Genomic DNA, 26,956 nt, shown 5'->3' with positions numbered 1-26,956 from the left:
ATCAGTGGCTTTCAATTGAAAATACAGAAATATTGATTAGAGCAACTTGATATTAACATTTTCCAGTAATTGATTTTCTTCGTAACGTAGAGAAAGTAGCTGTCGGCTTGATTCATGATACCCAAGTTTAAGTTCTGGGGAAAAAAACAATACTTTCTTTGACTCCTTATAGCTTTGATGAATTTAAACTTGATCCAAACACGAGCAGCTGCAAAAACTCTGCCTGAGTAAAATACTATTATAAATTACTGGTCAAATAAGAGAATGTGCTAATAAGAATATGAATCTGACAAGCCATTCAGTGCCAGTTTTTAAAAGGTGACATCTTTTTAGCACAGGATTGCGGTTTGATATCCAGCAATAGTTTCTTATTTTTACTTTTAGAGTCATGCTAGCCATATAGCCGAGTGGATGAGGACACAGTGGTGCTGTAGAGTAGTGTTGTTATAGAACATCTTGGACTTGGGATGTTGTGTGTGGAGTTTTCATATCGTCCCTTGTGGTCCCCTGGAACTGGAAGTTCTGCATCGCACATACATCTTTATATGAAAACCTTTTGCCAAGAGAGTGTTAAAAGATCTCTTTAAATTACACCAACCTAAGTGTATTTATAACCTCCAATGTAAATATGTGTCACTAATCCATACATTTTATTAAAAACAAGATTCCTCTTCACATTCCCAATCACTCTCTCATTAACAGTAGCCTCTTGACAGATCTTTGGCTTCTCTGACCCATAATTAAATTAATACCACCCTATCCCTGACAAGTGTGCCGGCTCGCTAATTACATAACATCAGGCGGCGCTAAGTGAGCGAGGGCTCAGGAGATCATCATCTTGCGAAGTACTCGGAAACTGTGGAAAATCAACACATGAAATATTAAAGTTCCACCAAAAATGCTTCAGGACTGCAGCTTTTAATGTGGAGGAAGTGTGGGTGCGCTGAGCTGCATCTTCAAAACACACAGTTTAACCCAAAAATGCTTTATAAACGGGTTTTGTTACTAAATAGCAATAGTGAAAAGACCATTTTTACAGCTTTATCAAACTGTATTTTATTAGTATAGAAAGCTAGAGACAGAGAGGAGGATGTTCAAGTTACTGTGACAAATTCACGTGCATCGATATAATATAAGAGGCTACACTCGGACCATTGAACTCTGTGTATCTGTGTGTGCTTCCATTGGTTTGCTCTTGTCCAGTTCAGCAGTTAGGCCGTAAAATAAACTACTTCTGTCCTATTAGATCACCGCAGCATGACAGCCTGTTAGATGTGACAGGCCGAGAGACAACTGTTGGGCTGTATGAAGAGAACGAGAGAGAGAGACGGGGAGGCAACACAAGTGTGTGACACAGTGAGACCAATGTCCTCTGGAAGAACTGTAGCAGGAGAGGATAACAAGTTGCTGAGGGGTTTTAACCAACTAGTTTGTGGAGGAGATTCTTCTTAAAGTGATGGTTGAGTTGGTCAGCTGCCATCATAGATTTGTAGATTTTCCATTAACCGAGAACCATGGTCAGATCCTGAGATGTCAACATAGCAGTGGATTCGTTATGTACAAACCTCTGGATTGGCACATGTAGTGGGAATAAATTAGTTTTTGCATGTATTTTTCCAATCTTCCACAGAGATTGTACCATTATGAGTTCTTTCTTCCCTTCTTCCTAAACTATTGTGGATGTTTTAACAGGCCGCGAATGATCAGTTTGACTTTGATGAATGGATCAATGTACTTGTGTGAGAGAAAGCTGGCAATGAGTCCTGATCACAGCTACTCAATGAAGCAATGGACCATAACACTATGTTGATGTTGTGTAAAAATGATTATGAAGCTGTGGTAGAACAAATTACTACACCGGCTGCCACTGTCTTGGTAAATAATGGGAAACGCTGCCGTGATGTCATGAAGAAGAAGTCAGAAAATGACATCATTGTTCAAAAATACATTTTTCCAAATATCTGATGACCTGAAGCTGTATAGATTAGAATATAATTCAGGATCATATTGTAGGAATGACATAATCATGACATATTTGCAAGTAATATGATTAGAGACACAAGTTATAGCCTTATTTATATTAACCAAACATTCATTCATCCTCTCACGCCTTTCTGAAACACACTGTAAAGTTTTGTTGCAAGGACAAACTGAGACAGATGCACTCATAAGTGCAGGGTGGGAAGAGGGGAGGACATTTTAAATGCATGAGGGTGGATTCATTTTACCTTGGCAGCAATGTGTCCAATTCTGAGGCCGTTAAAGTGCCTGAGAAGAGAAATCAGAAACACCTTAACTAGGTCAACCCATTCAAAATAGATGAACGTGTTCCTCTATTTCTGCTCAGGTCGGTGTTTTTATTTTACTTTTTACTGACTGAATCCACAGTGGAGTCACTGAAGAAAAACTATTCAAACAGCTTGAATTTATCAGCCTGTCTGTTTACTCCAGCCATCTGCTTTTAAATATGTTTTCTGCTGCTATTTTTGAACGTTTTAATTCTAGTGAACATTTATCTTTTATGCTTGATTTTATTCCAATGTTGGTACAATTTGTTCAGTTTGAAATTTTAGTTTTTATCTAAACTGCAAATGCCATCTCCAATATGTTTGCTCTGTTATAAAGAAACATGCACTCGATGCTATCAGGTGGATGTACTGTGGAAATCTGAGGCTTGTTCCTTGAAGCAGGATTTGGAGTCAGTCCGGTAGATGCTGTACATTTCCGTGGTAATTTATGGTGCACGCCTAATCTGCTCTGAAGCAGTTCATGTTTCGCTGTTTCCAGACATGAACACAACAGGAAAATGTCTGGAGGATTCAGATATGGTTTGTTGCTGCAGAGCACGCAGGAGGCAGCACATGACAAATTAATCCAGCTGAAGAAATCCTGTTTTTGATTTTGCTCTCAAATGGACATCTTCGTTTTCTACGCGTATGGCAATTATTTTTCTTTCGGGGATATTTGTATATATTTTTTTAATTCAGTTTTGAATCCGTCATGTTTTGGAAATGCCATCAACACACCTAATTACTCACTCTGACATTTCCGAGCATTGTACTTAGGGGCTGACAGGAAAAGTTCCTAAAAAAAATGCGGCCAACTGACTGAGACATTTGCGTTTTCACACACAGCCCTTCCAGAAAACTCCAGGAACATTTGCATAAGTCAGTGCATGTCAGAAATCTCCTTTTGAGAGATTAAAACAAGCGAAAACTCCCTTTTTTTGTCAAGTTATTTTTATATGAGAGGTTTAGATTTTGTGAGGGAACGTCTGCGTCTGTGTCTTGAGCCATATGTTGGCGGTGCAACAGGTCAGAGTCACACACTCCTGCAGACTCTATGCACTGCCATGTGTTTTAGCTGTGGGTATTTTTATGCATGTTGTGGGTCATTATTATTGCAGAGGGCCTGTTCCTCAGCAGGAGCGTACTCCTTCATACGAGGAGCTCCTCCTGCTTTCTTCATTTCATTTCTTTCGTCCTGGCTGCAGCCATGTCAAAGCCATTTCATGGTGCTTTTGTATAGAAACTGATATGATCCTACAACAAAGACCGATTCAAGCACTGAATCCTTGTACTTTCTCTACATATAATATAAGAAAGTGAGGCTTTATCTTTGTTTTTAATTGTAGATTGTTTTATTTATCAGTTTGACACAGCCAGGGTTGCATGAGAAGATTAAACACATCACAAGAATACATCTAAGTTACACATCAATTTCATGCAGTGCTCAAATAGTCTGATCTACTTGTTCCTCAGTGATGGGTTAGTGATGTTATAACTTACATATTAAGCAATTTTGATGATGAGAAAACAATTAATATATGTTATAATATACATTTGAGTATAATTAAAATCATATAAATATATTACAGTTTAATTAAATTCAGTTATTCTGTAGGTGGGGAAGAAAAAGCCAATGGGCAATAAAGAGAAACATGTTTCTAAAGGGCTGTAATTTAACAAGTAGTACAAATATTAGATTGATAAATAAGTTCTTAAACTATTGACCTATCTGCATTTATGACCGCCCCTTTGTCATTGATGCTAAATTAATCTCAGATGTTATCTAATGTTCTTTCTTTGGCAACTTTGAGCCTGAGAGAGAGAGCGAGCGTGACGTGAGAGACAGAGAGACTGAAAAGAGAAGGAGAGAAAGATGAAGGCACGTGTGTTTGTGTGCGAGAAGTCCCTCACGGCGGAGGATCCCCTGCTCTTTCATATCTCACCAAGCGTGACTAATGCTTTGCTTTACTCTGACGGGCTCACACACACACACACACACACACACACACACACACACACACACACACACACACACACACACACACACACACACACAGATACAAACTAACATAGAGACATGTTCTAGGATGCTGAATCTGCTCCCAATCTAGTCACGTTTCTCTGGCTATGCAGGACTGGCTGACACACTAACACATGACAGCCGTGCGCATGCATTGTGCGTGTGTGTGTGTGTGTGTGTTTGCATGCAGTGTGTGTGTGTGTGTGCTTTCTGCAGGCACAGTCCTGATATGGAAGGCTCAGCTTTTGCTAGTTGAGCTACCAGAGGCAACACACACACACACACACACCAAATATAGGAATTTAGGATTGTAGCTGTGTGTGTGTGTGTGTGTGTGTGTGTGTGTGTGTGTGTGTGTGTGTGTGTGTGTGTGTGTGTGTGTGTGTGTGTGTGTGTGTGTGTGTGTGTGTGTGTGTGTGTGTGTGTGTGTGTGTGTGTGTGTGTGTGTGTGTGTGTTTGTGAGAGCGCAGAGGGCAGTAGCAGCAGTGTTGTGACAACAGTGTGAGCCAGGGTCTCTTCAGGGTCTCAGTGCCTGGCCGCTCAACCGCTGCCGTCACGAATATTTTGAGGCATTTGTGACTAATTAGCGAGTGAATGAAGAAGTGGAGGGCGAGAGGCGGAGAGGAAGGAAACGTGCAGTAGGGCACGAGACGGGTTCAGATCAGTTCACTTACTCAGAGCAGTGTTTACTCCCGGCTCGATTGTAAATGAGGTTAAAGGATGCAGCGGGGAGGCAGAGCACACACAGACATGTCTATTTGAATCCACAGGAATTAGCTGATGCACACGGGGCTCTCCTGTGTGAAGCAGCAGCAGCTCAAAAACAACAGAATGTGCAGAATCAGTTTGCATTTTGCTGTGGACTAAGAAGACAGTCGGCTGCGTGTATGGTCAACTGTAGTGACAGTGCTTGAATATATCAGTTAATGATCACTAAAACATGAGTGTGAAGACAACTGATGTTAAATCTTTTGAAAGAACCCTTCAGATTGTTTTTAATAAGTCACAGGAAGAGGAAAAAACCAATAACAGAGCTTCACAGACTGTCTGAGGCTGCATGATATTTCTAAATCTCTCCCCTGGGAAAGACGTTTAATGAAGACCGAGGGCTGTGTAGTTACTGATGTCGAGACACAGAGGGAGCTGCACGGGGAAACCATAGACTGTAATTAAGATGGACGACACGACTCCTCTTCCTCCTGCTGTACAAAAATGAAGCTATGCTGCAGAATTGCACTGGTGACGTAATTTGGAGCCGGAGTAGTGATAAAGGTGTAGAGCAATGGAATCGTCAGTTTCAGCTGTAAATCATGATGTTTCACCCCATTTTTAAAGCGTCTACAACATCTGACGTCTTTAAGAGTTACGGATATTATTAATCTGAGGTAAACAGAAAATGAACTCTTGATGCAACTTGTAATAATGTGAAAGACGCCAAAAAGAAAACAATTTACATATAGAAAGGATTTCAGTCAAATACTGTATAGGAGACGATCATTTCAAAACACACTTGTGTACCCTGTAATATTCCTGGTGTATTCAGTGAGCTATTTCCCTGCAGTTTAACAATACTAAAAATAAATGACCCTACCATTATAGTGCAGTGGCCGCTCTAAACCTGTTTGTAGTGGGTTATTTTGGTCTGGTGTGTTAATGCTGGTTGCAGTTTTCTTTGTGAAGCTGTGAAAGTGACCTGCTGCTGAACCCTGATGCTGCACAAAGAGCTGATCACCTGTTTATTCAAAGTTAAGTGAAGCAGAACCCCGACCCAGAGAATCGGTTGTGGTGATCGATATCTTCACACACACATATTTATATCCAACGTATCACGCATCCAAACTTCCTTTGACCCTTAAACAATACACAAGTCAAGTGTGAAGCCGATAAGATGAACAGATGTTCTTTCCACATGCAGGCAGAGATTTCTGTAATTAGTAGATGGAGCTGCTGTCACTAATTGTTTTCACATCCCTCTTCTTGTAATAGATTGTGACATAAAAAAAGCTTCTCAGTTGTTGTGTTTCTTCACACGTGTATTCAGCTGTGGTGCACACACACACGGGAGATTGACCAATGAGCTCCTGTATCAATCCTGGTTTCATTAGATGAGACTGTTCCTCAGTGTTTGTCGTCCGTTATCTTGGTCTTGATACGACCAGATCGTCCACATCCCATTTTGTTTCAAAGCTTTTGTTAAACACACGCTTCTCTCTATCACTATCTCTCCTTTCAGCTGCTCACCCGGTTCCACACCATGTAGCCACAATGTCACAGGAAACAGGTTTAATTCCCATCATCCCTCAGCTTCTCCACAGCTCTCTGTTCAGTAAAGCAGAAAAAAAGCATTTAATATATTCATTTTCTTTTTTTTTTACTGAGGATGAAGAGAAGCGAGGGAGAGTATGTATGAGATGAGGGAGACGAAGGAGTTGAGTCGTGTGAGTTTGTAGATGTGGAAGCAAAGAGGCACAATGGAGGAGCGGAGACGGATAAATTCATTCCCTCACTCGTCTCTCGCTCACTGTCCCTGTTCGGCTTTAAGCGGTTTCAAGGGTGTGTGTGTGTGTGTGTGTTTGTTGTGTGTGTTTGTGTTTGTGTTTGTGTACAATACAGGAAGCTACAGGAAACAATTACTGCCATGCTGAGTGTACACCTGGACTGCCTCGTGCTTACACACACACAAGCTGAACTATAAAAACATCTCGTTACACATGCATGAGCGCACACACAAACACACACACACACTGACATGCACACACACACACACACTCTGTTTCTTGCTGGTTGCAGTTTTGCACTTTCTTCTTTTCCAGCTTGACTTAATATTTTGTCTCTGTGTCTCATCTTTAAACTAACATCTCTCTTCTTTCTTTGTCTTTTTTCTTCTTCCCATCCTGCTTCCGGCTCTCCTTCCTGAAACTCATTTTCCAAACCACCTCTGTCCACTTTTCCCCTCCTCCTCCTCCTCCTCCTCCTCCTCCTCCTCCTCCTCTCTTCTCGCTATAGAAGTATCGGTATCAAGAAGAAGAAGGGGCGTCACCAGGCGCCCCGAGACTCCACCACCACCCCTGCCATCATCACCCAATGGGAGTAGCCAGAGAGCTGCGGGATGGAGGGACCCTGGAGAGGGAGGGGAGGGATGGAGGGACCTTGGAGAGGGAGGGGAGGGATGGAGGCACCCTAGGGAGGGAAGGAGGGATGGAGGCACCCTAGGGAGGGATGGTAGGGATGGAGGCACCCTGGGGAGGGAAGGTAGGGATGGAGGCACCCTGGGGAGGGGGGTGAGGGATGGAGGGACCCTGGGGAGGGGGGGGAGGGATGGAGGAACCCTGGGGAGGGAGGGGAGGCAGGGTGGGACCTGGCGGAGAGACGGAGGGGGCCCCGGGACCATGGAGAGAGAGAGAGAGCGATCGCTGGGGAGGGACGGATCTCTCAGACGCCACGCTGACCTGCGGGGGGCGGAGCTTGTTCAGGTGGCGGAGCGGCATCTGTCTCAGATTCAACACGTCCACGGATACGTCACTCACACACACATCACACCTGCTCAGGTAACTGCAGCGTGGACGTCATCATGCTGACATCGTCGATCTGTCCCCATCACATCACACGGACTGACACAGTTCCCCTGTATGTCACTCACACACTTCGCCAAAGGGATTATCAGCATGTCTGTCAATCCATATGCTTTTCCTTACTCCTCTGTGAAATCCGTTATTGATTTTTCATGTTTGGATTCAATTGCCTAATCCATCATCCATCTGTTATATTCATTCATAATTGAGGATTCAATTAAAGTGTATTAAAGCAGGCGGCATGGTGGTGCAGCACTTTTTGCCTTCTTAGTTCTTGGTTCAAATCCCGGTTCGACTGGGGCCTGTGTGTGTGGAGTTTGCACGTTCTCCCTGTGTCTGTGTGGTTTTCTCTGGGTACGTCCTCTCACAGTCCAAAGACATGTAGATGAGGTTGAGTTTATTGGAGACTCTAAATTGACTTGAGGTGTAAATGCCTGAATGAATCTCTATGTGTCAGCCCTTGGCTCCAGCGGCCCCTGTGACCCTCATAGAATAAACGGTATAGATAATGGATGGATGAACTCTTAGGCCTAATGAGTGTGAAAGCAGAAGGCACGGTGATGAAGTGGTTAGAGCTGTTGTCTCATAGCAAGAATCTTGGTTTGAATCCCGTTTTAATTGGAGTGCGGAGATGTTTGTTTTCTCCCGGTGCTCCAGCTTCCTCCGACAGTCCAACGACTGGGACTGGAGTTAGCCTAAGTGGAGATTCTACATTGACTGTAGGTGCGACTGTGCTGTGGACCACATGTCCCTCAATCCTCTGTTCATTCATTTGATTAAAGAGCATAGAAAGTAAAGGTCGTAGCAACCCCCCCGCCTCTCGTCCAATGTCAGCCGGGATTGGCTCCAGTCCCCTGGCACCACTGAAAGAATAAGCTTTTTAGATAATACCCTTAAAGTGCCAACCAATTTAAACAACAGCCCAGCTCTCCTGTTTTCAGATGATATGATCCAATCCCCACAAAGAAAATATCCAAGAAATAATTCTTTTTTAATTCTAAAAATGTATTTTGCACATATTTTGAGGGAAACATAACAGCTGCCTCGATTCTATTTTATAGAAAAACAATTTTGTAGAAAGTACTTCTAATATTAGACGTTCAAGTGATGAAGGGATATTATTGGGATGGATGTCAGAGTTTTGACACCAGAGACGACGAGTGTTGTAATATTTAGGCAAAACCAACTCCTTGGTTGAGGTTAGGGACAGGTTGTGGTTTCACTTAAATATTGATAAAGCGAACACATCTTTTCTCATGTTTTCAAGTCACTGTTGAATTTATGTATTTAACCAAAACCACAGTCTTTCCCTTTTGCCTGATATGTTCATCAACAAAGTTCTTTATACCAGTTAAAATGTAGCTTGGTTGTCAAAACACATCTATTTACTCAGCAAATTAATAAAAAATCATAATTTATAGGAGAAAGGTTTTTATTTATTTTCGGGCTGCTCTTTTGTTTACAATTGGATCTTTGAGGTTCTCTTTTAACTGAAGGACTTTTCTGTTCTCTGGGATCCTGGGGCTTCCAGCAGTCGAGCTTAACTTAAGCCTTTTTATAGTCTCTGAAAAAAGAAAGCGTGTCTCATGTGACGTTTGAAATCAGCTTCTATTTTTGAAGCGTCGGTCGAGGTGGCGGCGGCGCCTCCATTTCCCCCAGTTCACGCACAGAGAGAAGTAAGGGGACGTGTTTCAATATGCCTCCAGATTTAGACTTTTTTGAAAGTACTTGGAAGTCAAAGACACTGGCCTGATTTTGCCTCCGTGCACGGAGCCTTTCTTTGCACCAGGAGAATACGTTTAGCAGAACTGAGCGTGAAGGGATTCAGTCAAACGCTTGCCCCATTTTTTAGTAATGACGCCCATTTCTTCTATCTCTGTTCTGAACTCAGTCTGTGTCTGTCCGGCCAGCTCCCTCTTTGTCTCTCTTTCTTTTCTCTCTCTCTCTCTCTCTCTCACACACACACACACACACACACACACACACACACACACACACACACCACACACACACACACACACACACACAACACACACACACACACACAAGCGTTGTTGGGTTATCTTGTTATTGTGGTTGATTGAGCTGACTCTATCTGCAGATTCACGCTCACATCAGCCTGCACAGTCATCGGCACACGACTCAGACACACACCTCATTATGCTCCACAATGTGTATGTTATCTTTTCTTGAGGATTTTCTCTGCTTCATATTCCCATTCATTGAATTGTAGATTTTAATGGGGTATGGTAAAACACAATTATAGTCTTTTTATTAAGCTGACCCATAGTCCATTTAAGTTATACAGAAATATGCAAATCAAGACGTTTGAATTACTTATAACCACAGTGGCCCAGTGGTTTTCCTCAGTCACTTTAGCAAACCTGCAGATATTTCAAGCCATACATGTCTTTATAGAGACTTTAAACAGCCGAGTAAAATTAGAAAATATGATTTATAATGATGACAATTCCTCTACTTCTCTAATTTCCTCTCATTTTCTATATTTCTTCCCTCTATCATCCCTGTTTCCACTCTCTTATATGTCACCCTCTCTAAATTCTGGCATGACTGATCATCAGTACAATTTTATTTGTATAAATCAACTTTTATTTTAGCTGTAGTAGTGTTGTATGGTTGTATATTAGGTAACTGATGTCTGCCTGCAGTCAGAGCTGAGGACTGTGTGTTAGCGGTGTGACAGACATTTCTTTGTGTCTGCACTGACTCAGCTGTACGTCACCACAGGTTCCAAGTTTGTCCTCTGGAAAAACTTTGGACACAAGTTGAAGCAGTTTACTTTGTCAGAGTGATGGAGGAAGTACTAGTGTGTAGCTCCACCTAGTGGCTGGGAACCACTGGTGAAATGTTCTTGACGTGACAGTGTTTACTTACATGAGAAGCAGCCGTTCAGTTATTGATCAACAAAATGACTGATATGTGAGTTCTTTACGTTATATTATATTTTCTGTGGAGAGTTTTAGGCTGTAATCCCTATTGGACCACTGAGGTTCATCTCTACTCGTTCATGGTTGTGACATACAGTTCTCAATATTACATCATCATCATCATCATCATCATCATCATCATCATCATCATCATCATCATCATCATCATCATCATCATCATCATCATCATCATCATCATCATCTTTTCCCTTTATAAACACATTCCCTTATTACCACTGGACCTAACGTGCTTGTTGCTGCTATTGTATTTGGGTATTCAGGTTATTTTTAGAACTCCTCCTTCCCAAATGGTGTGTGTGTGTCTGTGCGTGTGTGTCTGTGTGTGTGTTAATGTGGATGTATGTGTCTGTGTTGAGCGTGTGTGTGTGTGTGTGTGACCACAGGTGCTGGGTCTGGCTTGCTGCTGCCTGACAGATGGACCTGCCATCTTGTTCTCCCCGTGTACATGTTCCTTTCTCTCTCCTCTCTCTTTCTCTACCTCCTCTCTTTTTATTTCCCTCGCTCTCACATACACACACACTCACATACACTTTATCCTTATTTCACTTTTCAGTTTACCTTTAAGTGCACACTTGTGTTTCTACCTCATCATATAAATAATCTATGATCACAATACAACACACCTTGTGTTATGGTATAAAATAACTGAAACTTAACATAACTTAAAAAACAGTCATAATAATTGATAAGGAATAGATTTAGTTGATGATTTTGCATAGAACACAGTTGTGCATTGTTTCATTTATTTTCAGCTATATGTCTGGAAGACTGAAACTGTCAAAATTAAAAATGAATAAATAGGTAAATATATGACTCAACAATATCTATATCGATAAATAAATGCAGAAATTACTAAGTAAACATAAGTGTGATACTGAAAATACATGTATAAGTACCTAACTGCATTTCTTTTTTCATTTATCAATGTAATTAATATTTATTTATGCATTTATTTATTTAGGTATTATTGTGAGATTTATTAATCATTTTATTAACCTTTAATTTTGGCAGTTTCGACCTCCATAAATTGTAACTGCATAAATGGTCCTATGCAGTTTTTATCTCTGATGGACCATTTTTTTAAATAGAGAAAAACATGCCATTGAACATATCAGTGTGCCGCAGTGTGTGTGCGTGTGTGTGCGTGTGTGCGTGTGCGTGTGCGTGTGTGTGTGTGTGTGTGTGTGTGTGCGTGTGCATGTGCGTGTGCGTGTGTTGCACCACGTTGAGCTGTTTCTGTACGTTGTAGGTAGAATCTCCTGACGCTCCGTATGATGAAGAGGCGTGGCCTCACCCAGAGGGAGAGAGGCTGAACGACGTTGGCGCCCCGCCTTTCTCCTCCCTCTATTCACAAAGCCACCCCCACTACCACCAGGTAAACCCGCCCGTGAGTCCGTCGCATGCCTCCATCGTTCTGCCCGTTTGTGATGATGTGATGAACTCACGATGTTGCCTTCAGTAGTTTATCGTCTCTGGAGTTCAGGACTTAGATCAGCATGTTTTTCCTTCCTTCCATTTCTTGTGTTTTGTGACACATTTTTGCAGATCGCCCAAAGATTCTTGAATCTGTTGGGATTACTGTTGCTGCATTGGTTGAAATTTACCAGCGTCGCACCTCAACACCTCACAGAAACATTTTAGGATTCTCCATATAGCAGTTTAACAGCAGTAAATTGTTAATGAGACAGAAAGCCTTGATAGGAAACTCTTCCTCTGTGCAAATGGAGCTAAAGAGCCAGAAGTCTCAGTGGCAGATGGTGAAAGGAATGAACACCGAAGGAAAAATGACTTCCAGCATTTTGAGAGAAAGGAGACTCAGCTGGAGATGAAGCAGACGGGAAGGAAGGGACAAGTTTTTATATCCTCTCAAAGAAGAGTCATGCTTCAATACAGGGAAACAATATCATCATGTGTGTCTTGTTTATGGTCATTATACCTGGTTTATCATTAATAGAGCCATGATAATGATGCCAATATTAGGGATTTACAATACAGATAAATTGGTAAATTGATCAAATTGCCAAGTATATACGTAAACTGTCATATCAAACTCTTATAACAAACACGTCATTGAGGATTGATATTTTATTTTTCATAAACGGTCAGGCTCTACTTATCAATTACAAAATAATTTGCTTATTTTGCTGACTTTTAAAAATGCTCCATGCTGCATCTTTGAGAGACAAGATCTGCAGCCTGCTCCTCTTTTCTTTTACATAAATAACTGAACCTCAATCTATTTCACGGTCCTGCTCTAACTCCTGAATCCAGAATCAAAATGTTGCTTTAATGCTCTTGTTGTGTGGTTTTGGTTTTCTGGACCCAGTTGACACAGAGCATGCTCATGCTGTGACCGTAGGCAGGTTGTGTGATTTTGCACTGATTACATGGTTTATATAGTTCGGTGGTTCCATCCCTGGAATCTGAAATGTCCTTGGGCAAGATGCTGAACCACAAATTGCCCCTGAAGGCTGTGCTGATGATCTATAATAGAAAAGAGCGCTGCAAATAGAAGTTTGGAGTGGTCATTATGACTGGAAAAGCACTTTATCAATACAAGTCATGTACAATTCATTTAAATGAATGGACCTGCGTGTATTTGCAGCATCACATGAAGGTCAAAAAATGGAAATCATCACAAACATATGGAGTTTAACTCAGCGTCTCTGTGGTTGTCTTAGAACGTTTGTTTATTGTGCTGCTGACTCTGTGTGCGGCGTCTCCAGTACATGTAGTTACAGTATGTAAACTGCAGGAGGCAGCAGAGGCCAAAACTAATAATGTGTGCTGCCCTCACAAGTCAAGACCTGATTGGACTAAATGAATCAAAGTGTTTGATCGAAATAATGATGATCAGAATAATGTCAATACAAACAGACGATTATAAAGGTAAACAGAGAGCTTATTATGATCAGTGCTGACAAACCTTGAACTATAGCGGAGGGTAAGAACATCCCATAGTGTGGGAGTGGAGCTGAATCCTGCTCAAATAACATCCAAAACAAAATATAATCTGACGCAGGCTGAACAGGGAGAAACAGTAAAAATTCTCCATGAGACACAAACCCATAAACTCCGCTCTGAGACGTTGGAAGCTCTTAGTCATTAAGCTAATGTAGATAATTAGGAAGAAGCAGGAAAGACGGATCGGGCTGTGGAATGACAAGAGATGGGATAAAGAGAGAATTACAGGCAGACAGACTCAGAGACAGAGCGCAGATTTGCTCCTGGTTGTTAATCAGCCTGTCAGTCGGCCAAATCTCTCCTCCCGAATGAGCCTCTTCTCCCTCCTGCTGATACGCTAATTGAAATGAAGGAGTCAGGATAAGACCTGGGGCCGGGCAGCCGAAACAATGAGCTGAAACTTGCAGTGAAGTGGAAGTGAAAAAACGGCACAGCTGGATGATAATTCAGCGCCAGGGAGCCCGTTTCACATTACACATAAATTGATCCATTGTCTTCGCGTCAGGCCGTACGGTGTCTGTGCTGCAAACACCCTCCTCCAAACACGACCTCAGAGGATAAACACCCGTTTTGGCCAGTTTCTCATTGTGCTTGACCAGGTGCTTTGTTTGCTTTGTGGTGCTTCATGTCTATTAAGCTCAGGCATTTACCAAGGACGCCTGACAGCTCTTCAGAAATACTCCTTACCAGAATCACAGAGGGATCTAATGGAAGGACTGGGTGAGGGCCAACAGGGTTAGGAATCACTACCTCGGTATGGATCTGCTTGGAGGTCGGCTTACAGCCCTTACAGCTGCAGCAGCTTCCCTTTACGACAACACAAACCTGATATCACAATGTTATTTACAGTCAGGTTGAATCAAAGTTGAGCTGAGACGATGCGATACGGCAACAGAAGAAGAAATCTTTCAGTTCTGGTTGGCCACAAGAAGAGGGCTTCATGTTGAATACTGATACAGCAGCGCTTAAAGGGACTGGGGGCCCTGAGCAGAAGGAGCAAGCCCCTCCTCATTCTAGGCTTCAACCAAACCTCTCACATCACAAACCTTACGGCAGAAAGTAGGTGACATGGGGCCTTATCAGGGGGTTTCAGACAATAGTGTGGTTGCAGTTTCCTGTTTAACCGATCATAGATTTTAATGGGTTCTCACTAAATTGTGGTAATTGTGTCACGAAAATGATGGAAAAAGAAAATGAAATGAGTTCCTCTCAGGCCCCATCGCTCAACCTAGTTTGATGGAAATCGTTTTTTAACATTGTCTTTTTTTAAATAAATAAACCAACCAACAAACACATGGGTGAAAACATGTCTCCATTGTTACTGGGTTACTGTGCCAACAGGGGGGTCACACTGTCTAGACCTGGCTAAGCTGGGACCCAGAATAGGTTGTGGGTCAGTGTGTGGACGGCCCACAGCCAGCAGGTGTTTAACAAAAAAACCAAACACAGCATTTGCATGCAAGACAATCTATTAGCCTGGTTTATACCTGTAGAGGGGGGAAGGGCAAAGTTGGCTCTCTCAGCAGTCAGACATTAAACATGCATGATGTGTGCTTTTATTTAATTGGTCCTAAAATATTAATAAACCTGGCATTCACTGGCTGACATTTGACTTGAAGAGAGAGGGAGAGGGAAAGAGAGGGAAAGAGTGAAAGAGAGAGCGGCACATGACGGATTGTGACACTTCCAGCGTGTCACTTAAATTTCTGCTGTGTCAGCTGACGTGCCTGTGGCGGCTGTAGAGGGTGAATGACAGATGCTAATGACGTGGCGCCGGTTGTAATTCACGCTCGCTGCGATGACGGCTTCTTTACGGCGTGTTCGCACTGTGAGCGACGTGATGGATGTGATGTCTGCGCTGAGCCTTTGTGGCTGTTTCAAGAAGCTCTGGTTGCATCCGTGTAGTTTCTGCAGCCACATGGACTTCACCCTGTTTGTGTGTCGATCTAGACATGAGATGTATATGAAGACAGATGAGACGACAGCTTCCACCTGGTGGCTGGCTGAAGTATACAGGTCATAAAACCCTGCCACCTCCATGTTAGTGGATGGGACATAAAGTCTAAATGCATGTCAAAAGCAGCTCAAAGATCAATGCTCATTTTTCTGGGATGTTTGTTTAGGTATTTGTTATAGAAATGACAGCTGAGGCTAACTCACGATTGGTTTATCTTGGATCCAACTCTGGCTCAAAGGGTCAGCGTTCGAGGATATTTTGGCTACATTTCTGGACAGTGGGAGGAAGTGGAGACACGTCGTCCACCTTTATTCACAGTCTTTGCTTTTAGAAAGTTAAATTTTTCCAGTATCCACTTATTACTATCAACAGCTTTTGACACTCATTCCTTTTGCACGTTCCGTGTTTAAATGACCACTGTGTTGAAATTAGGAGAAATCTGTTGGCAGACATGGAATATCATATTCATGATTTCTATAGCGTGATCATTTAATGCTGATTTTACATTTTATTTCTGTATTATTTTATTCCTTGATCTTATTTAAATGTTTTGATTCTGTTTAAACCTTGTAATGCACTTTGTAACCGTGTTTTAAAAAGTCTTTACAGATCAAGTTTATTAGCATATTCTTATTCTTATTCTTTATATCTGTAGCCTTTGTAGAGGACTGGCAGCTTGACCTGTCCCAATCATATCTTCAGACTGCTTCAGGTGATTCAGGATGAGGGAGACGGGGGGGTGAAATCCTCCATCACTCACCCACTCTATTACCCCACCACATATCCCAGGTTCCTTCGTATTATCTTTAATTTAAAAAAAAGCATCATAAGAAATCTAAATAACATCCACTCAGATCTTAAGGAATAAAAACACAGATAGTATATCAGGTGTATTTCAGGACTCGGAAAGCTGTTGCCATAGAGACGGTTCCCAGGGAAACGCAGACAGAGGCTGTGACAGGGGTCCTGCTCCACCTGTGGCTAATCCTCCAGGAGGTTGCGTTAGCTCTGTGGGCTAACTGGCCTCAGACGGCAGAGTCGGCTTGTTACCAGTCTGAGTTAATAAAGGAGCTGTAACTTCGAGCCTGGCTGTTAAATAACTTCTCCTGCATGTGGCTCAGGCCTTCCAGCGAACTCACAGAAGCATCTAGGCCTTGATGCCGTGCTGTGAAGACTCTCCTGTCTTTTGTTTTATCTCAGCCGGTGCCCGGCAACAGCCTGTTGTTTTCCATTCTCTAGTCATGCTCTGAGCGTGTATGCCTATGTGGTATTGCCTGCTTGTGTGTGTGTGTGTGTGTGTGTGTGTGTGTGTGTGTGTGTGTGTGTGTGTGTGTGTGTGTGTGTGTGTGTGTGTGTGTGTGTGTGTGTGTGTGTGTGTGTGTGTGTGTGTGTGTGTGTGTGCATGAGAGAGAGAGAGAGTGTGTGGGAGAGCTGGGTGCTGCAGTGTCTGGAGGCTGCCTCAGGAGAAGATCTCTTTACCACACACACAAACACACGCGCGCACACACACACACGCAGACACACAATCAACTACTGCACGCATGCTCTTTGACATGCACATGTTAGGAACATACCTGTTGTTTGTTACTGAGTGAAACTGGCTGAGGCATCGCTCTAGTTTCACTCTTACTACTCTCTCTTTCTCCCAGACACACACACACACACACACACACACACACACACACACACACACACACACACACACACACACACACACACACACACACACACACACACACAAACATGCTTATCATATTATCTGATGAGCCACTGCCAGAAAATGTATAATTCTTTAGCGTTCATCTGTTTTCTTTTTCTCTTTTACAACATGCGACAGATATTATTGCACATGCGTTTGCATGCAGGTTTGAGGGTGTGTGTGTGTACGTGTGTATTTGGAGTAGTGCAGACGCTCTGTCATATCATTGGCCGGCTGCAAAGCAGGGGCGTGGCCAATGATATTTGACAGTGAGAGAGACAGAGAGGGAGAGAGAGAGAGAGAGAGAGAGAGAGGCGTCGGGTTGCAGCTCCAATAAAAGAGAGATATAGAGAGAAAGAGAGAGACAGAAGGTGGGTGGGGGTAGGTAGAAAAGGAGAGGGAGGAAAAAGAGAGACTGAATAATGTACTGAGTGAGAGAGGCAAGAAAAGAGAGTGAGACTTGGAGCGGCATCGCAGATGTAGGAGGGAGGAGGAACAGAAGAGTTGCTGAAAGATTCTTCCAGCCATCCACCTACCTCAGATGCTCTCCCCCTCGCCTGCATCCCTCCACCTCCCCGCTTTCATCCGTCCAGCCACCCATCCCTCCCTTGCTCCCTCCCTCCCTCCTTCCTTCCATATTTAATGGGAGCGCTCACAGTGACAGGGGGCAGATTGACTGGTCATCTCTTAGGACTCAGAGAGAAGGAGGGAGGGTAGAAAGAGGAAGATAGAGAGAAGGAGTGAACTCCTTTAAATAATCAATCCTCACATCCTGTCGTTGCCTGGCCCACGCTCCCACTCACTCTGCCTCCACCGTGAAGAGAGGAGAGGGAGCAGTTGACGAGAGGAGATTTTGGACGTCCAGAGATGGGGAGGCTGGAGATTTATCCTGGTTAGAGAGGAGATGGGATGATGGACAGATGGATGGAGAACACAGACATACAGGAAGATGGATTGACGGGCAGACGGACGTGCAAAGACCCTGACAGACAAACTGATGCTCCAACTCTAAATACGACTCTGTCTACCTGCCGAGCACTTTTCATCTCCTCCTCCTCCTCCTCCTCCTCCTCATCTCTTGATCTGACAGCTGCTCTCCCATTCCTCAGGGAGCCGGAGAAGAAAGAATAAACTGAAAAGGAAGAGATATTATTATTATTATTGAGAGGGAACAAAATGAGAGGAAGATGAAAAACCACAACAGTGGCAGCATAATCTTCAGTTGAAAGTGGTGACAGGAAAGAGGGGGAAGAGTTGGACTGTGTGTTTGACAGCAACACCAAAACAGAGCTTGAGAGGCAGAAGGAGAGAGGGAAGCGACGGAGGAGAGGACCCGGAGATGAAGCAGCGGAGGAGCTACAACATGAACCCCATCGTGCCCGTGTGAGGGAAGAGCCGCCCGCGGAGACCATGAACTATATTTTCGGCAACAACACCCTGTACCCCCGCAGTGCGAGGGTGGGCGGCGGGTCCGGGGGTCAGGGGTCAGGGCTGGGAGTGAAGCCGAAGATAGGGCCTAAGCGATGCTCCTCGGAGGAGCTGGCGCCTCCCCACACCTCCTCACCCTCCACCTCCTCACCCGCCTCCTCCTCCCCCTCCACGTCCTCCTCTCGCTGGCAGCAGCTCCTCATGTTCTTCTCGAGGAGGAGTGCCTTCACTGACTGTATCAATGCTAGCCAGGTAACACACACACATGTCACAGGCTGTGTGTGTGTGTGTGTGTGTGTGTGTGTGTGTGTGTGTGTGTGTGTGTGTGTGTGTGTGTGTGTGTGTGTGTGTGTGTGTGTGTGTGTGTGTGTGTGTGTGTGTGTGTGTGTGTGTGTGTGTGTGTGTGTGTGTGTGTTCATTATGCTTGAGGGTGGTAGGGGATCATGGTGGGAAGCATGTAACTTAACCTGGGTTTTGTTGTGTGTGTGTGTGTGTGTGTGTGTGTGTGTGTGTGTGTGTGTGTGTGTGTGTGTGTGTGTGTGTGTGTGTGTGTGTGTGTGTGTGTGTGTGTGTGTGTGTGTGTGTGTGTGTGGTTACATTACCTTTCGCCCCAAACACTCTCTAGTTACAGTTTCTCAGCCAGAACACGGAGGCAGTCAGGGGCGGCAGGCAGGTTTTAAATTGAAGTTGAAGCCGCTCGGGTTGTGTGTACGATTTTTTGATAATGTTGTCATGGAAATGGTCGCTGCACGGCGCGGTGTATGAGAGCCAGAGAGCCGGTGCGTTGCCATGGTAAAAGCCATCATTTAGCTGAGCGGTCCAGTCACAGTCGCTGCACAGTCACAGACGGTGAAATCAAAATCTTGGATGTGGGGAGGAAAGGTGTGTGGAGGAGTCACCGTCACCACATGGTTGTGTTATTCTGTCATTACAGTGTATTACGACACAGTGAGATTCAGGAATCTATGAATGTTTATATGAGACGTGGATTTGCAACTTCAAACATGTGCGACGCAGGCTGTGAAGGACTTGGGCTGGGTTTATGAATCTGTGTTGAGGAGTTAGCATGTAGCCTGTGCAGGTAGCAGCTGATGAAGCTACATCATGGCTGTCGGGTGCCTCCTGTACTTTATGTACTTTTTATTTTATAATCTTCATATTTATTATTTATTTGTTATTTATTAATATTTAGTTTTCATTTTGTTGATTCACTATTTTTTACTTATCTCTTGAGTCTACGAGAACAAAGGAGACACCACATAAAGTACGACTGGTCAGCTGCTCATTTATAACAACATTAAATGTGATGTTAAGGAAGTCCTGGCTCCTTTTCCATATATCGACAAAGACATTTCCACTGATGTAAACACAGGGATCGTACAAGAGTCTCCCATTCAGCAATAACACAGATCAAATACAAGCTACAGGCTGTAATATTAGTTCTAGCATGTGCGCAGTAATTCTCTATCACCAACTAAATGAATATACGTTAAGTTTCTGTCAGAATATAAATGAAGCACGATATGACTTAAATAATATGCCTTGTGCTGAAGGCCTGCTATGACTTAAACATGCTGCTAAACCATAGTTTAGAACCTGCGGTGCAGCCATCTACTGTGAGGCTGCTGTTAATATCAAGTACTGCATAAATCCACCTCGAAATCAGCATCCTGAAACATGTACAGAGATGGCTGTGTGACGAGTACTTTGCTTATCTTCCTGACAAACAAACCAACTAACAAACAGGGGACAGGGGTGAAAACTTAACCTCGTTAGTGAAGGTAATAACGACCAGTTCATTGGAGGGTGGGGGGGGCCAGGGAACTGACCTGTTAGCTGTGATTGAACACAGTCTAATGCGTCATGGCCTCCTCGTGCTCCCGTGTACGGTGGTTGTGTGTCTGAATTGTCGTAGCACCTGAGCTGCTGCAGCTTTCATTGTGCTTCCTGAGCGACGACGTGTCTAACGATTATAAAAAGCTAAAAGATTGTGGAACTTTGTACTGGCAGCAAAACCACTGAGACTTTAATCACCACTGGCTGTTTTTGTCCTTATATGATCAATTTCAATATATTATTGAGATTGCTGTTGGTAGTTACAGTTAATCAAGTGGAAGTGAACGGTCAAAGGTTGTGTCACAGGCTTTCACAATTAAATAAATCCTTGCGGCAGACTAGGTTTGAATATATTAGCTGATTTAGAAATTTGAAATACTGCACGGTCATTTTAGCTTCTGATTTCCCCAGAAACATGAAACATAGTTCTCACCAGCTCTGTGTTTCCTCATTTCAATGCTAAATACATAGGAAGCACAGGTGTGGACCAGTCAGCATCATCACTCCAGCAGTTTGCATGAACTACTAAAGCAGTTCAGCCGCCCACTAAGGAGCCACTGGGACCGGACTGGTATTTACATGAAGAGCATCTTAACATGGGCTCGCTCTGATGTTGACAGATGATGCAGCCACTGTCTGCAGTAAACAGCTTAAAGTTGTCTTAAGCCCCCAAACAACACTCGTCTCTTTACCACCACTTTCTTAATTTTTCAAAAAAACGATGCCGCGGCCTCGGTAATTACATTATGCAAATTTCAGGAATGCATCAAAGCCCCCCCCCCCTCTATCTGTTTCTCAGTCCTAAATCCAAAGCTCCTCTTCCATCCGAAAACCAAGCGCTCGGTTAAGCACACATGAGAAATCTTCAAAACATCATAAATTTGTTTCATGCAAAGTCTTTGAATGTTTTTGTTAATATTAAATATTCTTGTTTGCTGCTTTCTGAGAAGAATTGGGCCTAAACTTGTGGCCCATTTGGAAATTTCTGCTTTTGTAAGATTGTTGTTGTGTCTCACCTGAACTCCACCTGCTGATTGACTGAATTCTTCCCTAAACTCACTTGTGCATGAGGACAAAAACCTTTATAATCGATACTGTAATTATACTATTATGGAAAGTATATTGTAGAACATAATTGTACAGTAAAGAGCAGGTAGTTTGTGGTTTCGACATTTTCACTGCTCTGTTTATGAGATAGTTTAACACTTAAGTTTAAGGGATCAATATTCTTGCGTCACGGCCACTGTTGTGTTCCTGTTGTGTGCAAATGATCACGCACTTTTTGCACTGCAGATGACAAACGCAGTAATGTCTCTGTTGGATTCAAACCTGCATTATTGATCTGAATGGATGGGGCGCCACTCACATCGCTCAGCCCTGCAGCACTTATACGGTCGTCTGCAGATTTACAGCATTGCCCATGGAAAAAAGTTAACTCCCGACCCCCCCGCCCCATTGCAGTAATCATACTGGCCAGTGTTTTCCCAAGGTGTTGCCATTTTCCTGTCTAGGGCACTTACTGCATGACTGATAGGCCATTACACAAAAACACACACACACACACACAAACACACAAACAAACACACACACACACAGCTATTGGCTCTGTTGATGAAAGCTAGAAAAGCTATTTTTTAACTTTGCTGATTCGAGCCTTGTTGCACAAATCAAAAATTACAACGTTACTCATTTCAAATTGTGTATGTGTGTGTGTGTGTGTGTGTGTGTGTGTGCGTGTGTGTGTGTGTGTGTGTGAGTCTTTTGTGTAAACCTGAACACACATGAACCCACAAAAAGGGAAACACACGCATGCAGGCACGCACATGCTAACACACACATAATCATTACTTTTAAATCAAAGCATTTCCTCTTTCAGTGTTATGATAACAGTGACATTTAGAAGTCTGAGTCCACACGTTGCACTTATCTCACTGCACAGTGTTTTATTGCAACGTCTCCTCCCCGCTGACAGATGTTGACCCCACCAGTCAATCTGTCTGTTTCAGCGGCTTCACTGTTGACTTCAGGTTTTCTTGAGATAGTGATATTGTGAAGCAGCAGCCAACTGTTCTTTCATTTCATCCCTTTGAAGAGATCTTCTACCGTCACTTGCCTCAATAACTGTGCAGGTTTTCAATCCTACGTCTTATGGCTTCACCTGAGTTCATAAATCTCTGTTCTCAAACGATTGAAGGTTCTTTTTATGCTGCCTATATTTACGAAAAGAGTCATGTCAGTTTCAAACGTCCATGCATCCTTTACATTGGAATGGTTGTAAAGTAATACATCCAGTAGAGAGTTGGCAGAGTTGATGACAACAACAAACATGGCGGTTGAGGATGTTGTGATAATGTAGCTCTTAAGAAAGAAGCTAAAGATGCTTGTGGTTTCTTACCAACTTGCAAATTCTCTCCCCTGTGTGTGCATGTGTGTGCGTTGGAGTCAGGATGGACTGAATTAATGAATTAAATATATATATATATATATATATATATTATATATATATATATATATATATCTATAAAATATATAATTATATAAATTAATATATAATTTATTTATATATAAGTTTCATTTCCAAGTCAATTATTTATAGAGTTGAATGAATTCTCAAGGAGAAGCCGTGAGCTCCCCTAAACAATCGCCCCCCCTAAAAAAAGACGAACGACGATATCCAATGTCCAATCGCCCAACTCGGCAAGTAGACTATACACCTAGGTATGTTTTGTATGTAAACAACTACGCTCACATCCCTCCCAGTCGTCTATGTGAATGCCTGGTTAAATAGCAAAGTATATGTCTGGCCTAGCCCCCCTCCATCTGTCCCCTGTAGCCCCCGCCCTGTCTGTGTGTATTATTGATGAGTGGTAAAGCAGAGGTATGAACGTCCTCCTCGCTCTCCAGGAAGAGCCCTAAAAGCTTTAAAGAGGTGTTTAGTGGTCACAGGAAATGGAGGTAGAGAAGGACGGACAGAGCTGGAGAGAAGGGGGGTAGATGAAGAGAGACACAGTGAAGGGGAGAATTAGTGATTGATTAGGACTGTGGGAGAAATATGATAGTCTATTAGCTAAAAGAAGGCAACGTGAGTACGTCATGCTCGTCACTCTGTTGGATAATCCATCAACATAAAGATCAGCTGACAGAATATTGGTTAACGAATCAGTTTACTGGATTGATCTGGAGGTAAACAGCCGTAATCCAGCAGCAGTTTGGGTAGATAAAGTGTCAGTGAGGCAGTAGGTAACTGGGATTAGTATTTTAACTTCTGTTTTAGATACTATTCAAAACGTCTTATTTAATATTCTAGATTATATTATCCCATTTTGTAAAAAGTGTTATTCATAAAAAGGGCTTTGTAAGCAATCCACATTGCAAATTAAGCCTTTGTTTTTCTGTATTTTTATTCATGTGTAAGAACAAAAACAAAAATTCTGCTCCCAACTAGGCCCAATGTTACATTTCCCTCAAAACGACGGTGGCCCGGGGGTGCAAATCACAAACAAAACCAATAAATCACAAACATACATCATTTAATACAACAACAAATTAGAAAAAACACAAATCGTATTCATTTTTATTTTCTTATTTGCCTCTGGGATGCACTTCAGGAGCCGTATAGTGAACCCATGTGGATCACAGCACATTTTGGTATTATCAAAATTGTGATTTTGCTAGAACGAGGTCTGGATGTGTCATTTATATGGAAACAACATTTAAAACATTAAATGGAAACCTTGTGTGAGACCCACTATCAACACACAACTGCCAAGTGCAGAGTACAAACCTGCTCTCCCCTCCATTCACCTCACTCCTGGAGAGAGTGGCTCATTATCCTCCTGCCGCCCAAGGAAACCTTCCACTTTCCCTGTGCCTCATGGGATACCATTGTGTGTTTGTGTGTGTGTGTGTGTGTGTGTGTGTGTGTGTGTGTGTGTGTGTGTGTGTGTGTGTGTGTGTGTGTGTGTGTGTGTGTGTGTGTGTGTGTGTGTGTGTGTGTGTGTAGGATCCTCTGGTTTTCTCTGTCCTTCTTCATCCCTGTCTTTTATAGTTTGAATATAATTGCGGCACAATGGGCAGCAAATCTGGGTGCATTTCTCTGAAAGCATCAACTGGGTTCCTTCTGGAACTTTACATTTCAGCATAGCTTCTATAGATCATCTGTTGCTGAGTGGGCAGTATGGAATAAACCAAAGTATAAAGTTGTATTTTTGTGTCTTCACACCATAACTGTGAATTTTCACCACCTCCCACAGTCTCAGCTCACTCTGAAAACTTTACATCATCGCCACATAGAAATGAAGCAGAGCAGGAGGTGGAGGAAGGGAAGCAGCATTTGCTTTGGCTGTCCTTTTTCTTTTTCAAAAACACAATAATTTACGACTCACAGGATGAGGCAAAGTTGCCGTATCCAATTTCATAAATTGTGGAAGGTTAAGAGAGCCACAGACGGTTAATACAATAGAATGAACAACAAGCTTTTCTTTTATAGCCCTGACTCGTTTATCCTTCGCCTCTCTCAACAGAACTGCACAGAATCGTCCCTGTTCCGACACGCTGACGTCATGCTCGTGTCATATGGGAGTAAATATGGGACCAATTTGAGGGTTAACAGCGATGTCGTGTTCAGACTTGTTCGAACCCCTGAAGGCACCGTGTCTCTGATCAGCTGTTACACGTCAACGCACGTGCACTCAAACGCAGCAGCAGTTAAGCAATTGTCTCAAGTTGTTTATTTTCCTCAGAAAGAGAAAGAAGAATCAGCCATTTCCACAATGAGAGTTAGCGAGTGAGAAGTCCTGTCGATGGTTTCATCGTTTCAAGTAAAGCTGATGGTGTTGGAGGTGATGTCATCAGTGGCAGGAGCAAATGCAAATGTTTACAACCTGGGCCGCAGTTGTCCGTGGCAACCGACTAACATCAGCTGCCGTCATGGTGATGCTGCCATGCGCTGCTCGGCGATGAGCATGGCAGGATGTGTGTGTTTTTTGTTTGTGAGTTGAGGAAAACTGTAGACGGTCGTGTGCGTAGAGTTATTAGTGCACTGCATCAGTCGCTCACACGGACACACACACAGAGAGAGACGCACACAGAAACACACACACAGAGACACACACAGAGAGACGCACACACACGTCGTGCTGCAGCCGTGAGTTGTGCATTCGGTTTAGCTTGAGAGTATGAGAGGTGTTGCGTCACCTTCTGTGTGTGGGATGAAGCTTGCATATCGGCTCTCTCCCACACACACACACACACAAACACACACAAACACACACACACACACACAAACACACACACACACGCAGACACTCTCTCCTCCGTCTCCTACCTCCAGCCTGTTCTGTGTCTATGCTGATATAATCAACACAGATCAGCTGACTACGAGCAATCACTTAATACGACCACCAGCTAATGAGGCTGAACACAACATAATGACAGCTCCATCTATCCTTCTGTGATTAGCCTGGATGATTTGACACTTTAAGGCTTGACCTGTTCACCGCAGCTGCATGAAAGCTGGATCAAAATGATTATGATCTCCTTTCAAGAATCAGGTTTTCTATTTTAACAGTGACTAAATTTACATGGACACAAATATTGACCTTATTTTGAATAAAACATTATTTCGATCATATTGAAATACTCCACATCTGAATTTGATCATTGCTTATTACATGTATGACCTTATTCAGGCTGAGGTAATCAGAAAATAATGTTTACATCTCAGTGTCTTACTCAGAATATTGTCTTAGTCAGATTAATATTGGAATATTGGTGTAAATTGTTTGTCAGCAGTATTTCTCGAAAAGTATTGAACCGGTTTGCACCAGACTTGGTGAAGGAACGGAACATGAGCCAGAGAAGAACCCATAAAGTGTTGGTGGAGATCCAATCAAGGGCTTTTAATTAATTACTTACTTAACATTGCAACACTTTGAATATTTTCCCTGGGAAATAATGTTTGGGTCTAGATGTTGAAGAAAAAAGATCTAATTAGGATTGTTTGGCGGAGGTTTTGTACGGTGAGTAATTGTTTTGCTCCCTCACTGGCCAATCGGTGCATTTCTTGATTAAAGTGAAACAAAGTTTAATGTTTCTCAGCTTCTTAAATGTGCAGAATCTAATCGTTAATATCTTCTTTTAGGGATAAGAAAGAACCCAAACGCAGACACAAATGCAGGCTGACGTAGTGAGGTTGCTTTTAATAACTGTATCGGGCTCACAG

General features: G+C 42.9%; 1 protein-coding gene across 4 annotated transcripts in view; it reads left to right on the top strand.

Annotated features, from left to right (window-relative positions):
* Positions 1–26,956, top strand: part of LOC118121252 (discs large homolog 1-like protein) — a 99,860-nt gene that overhangs the window by 21,123 nt on the left and 51,781 nt on the right. Inside the window, exon 1 of one of the 4 annotated variants that reach the window (XM_047342968.1) lies at positions 7,655–7,856. The exons of 2 other annotated variants lie outside the window; for them this stretch is intronic. In XM_047342968.1, the coding sequence (XP_047198924.1) occupies positions 7,698–7,856 (159 nt within the window). In that variant the 5' untranslated portion in view covers positions 7,655–7,697. Of the gene's footprint in view, positions 1–7,654; positions 7,857–17,908; positions 19,150–26,956 lie in introns of those variants that run through there. One more of the 4 variants, XM_047342967.1, reaches the window with a different exon arrangement.

The sequence above is a fragment of the Hippoglossus stenolepis genome, chromosome 14 (assembly GCF_022539355.2).
Source record: "Hippoglossus stenolepis isolate QCI-W04-F060 chromosome 14, HSTE1.2, whole genome shotgun sequence".
Taxonomy (NCBI): Eukaryota; Metazoa; Chordata; class Actinopteri; order Pleuronectiformes; family Pleuronectidae; genus Hippoglossus; species Hippoglossus stenolepis.
Note: the sequence above shows the minus strand (reverse complement) of the source record. Positions and strands in the feature narration are given on the sequence as shown.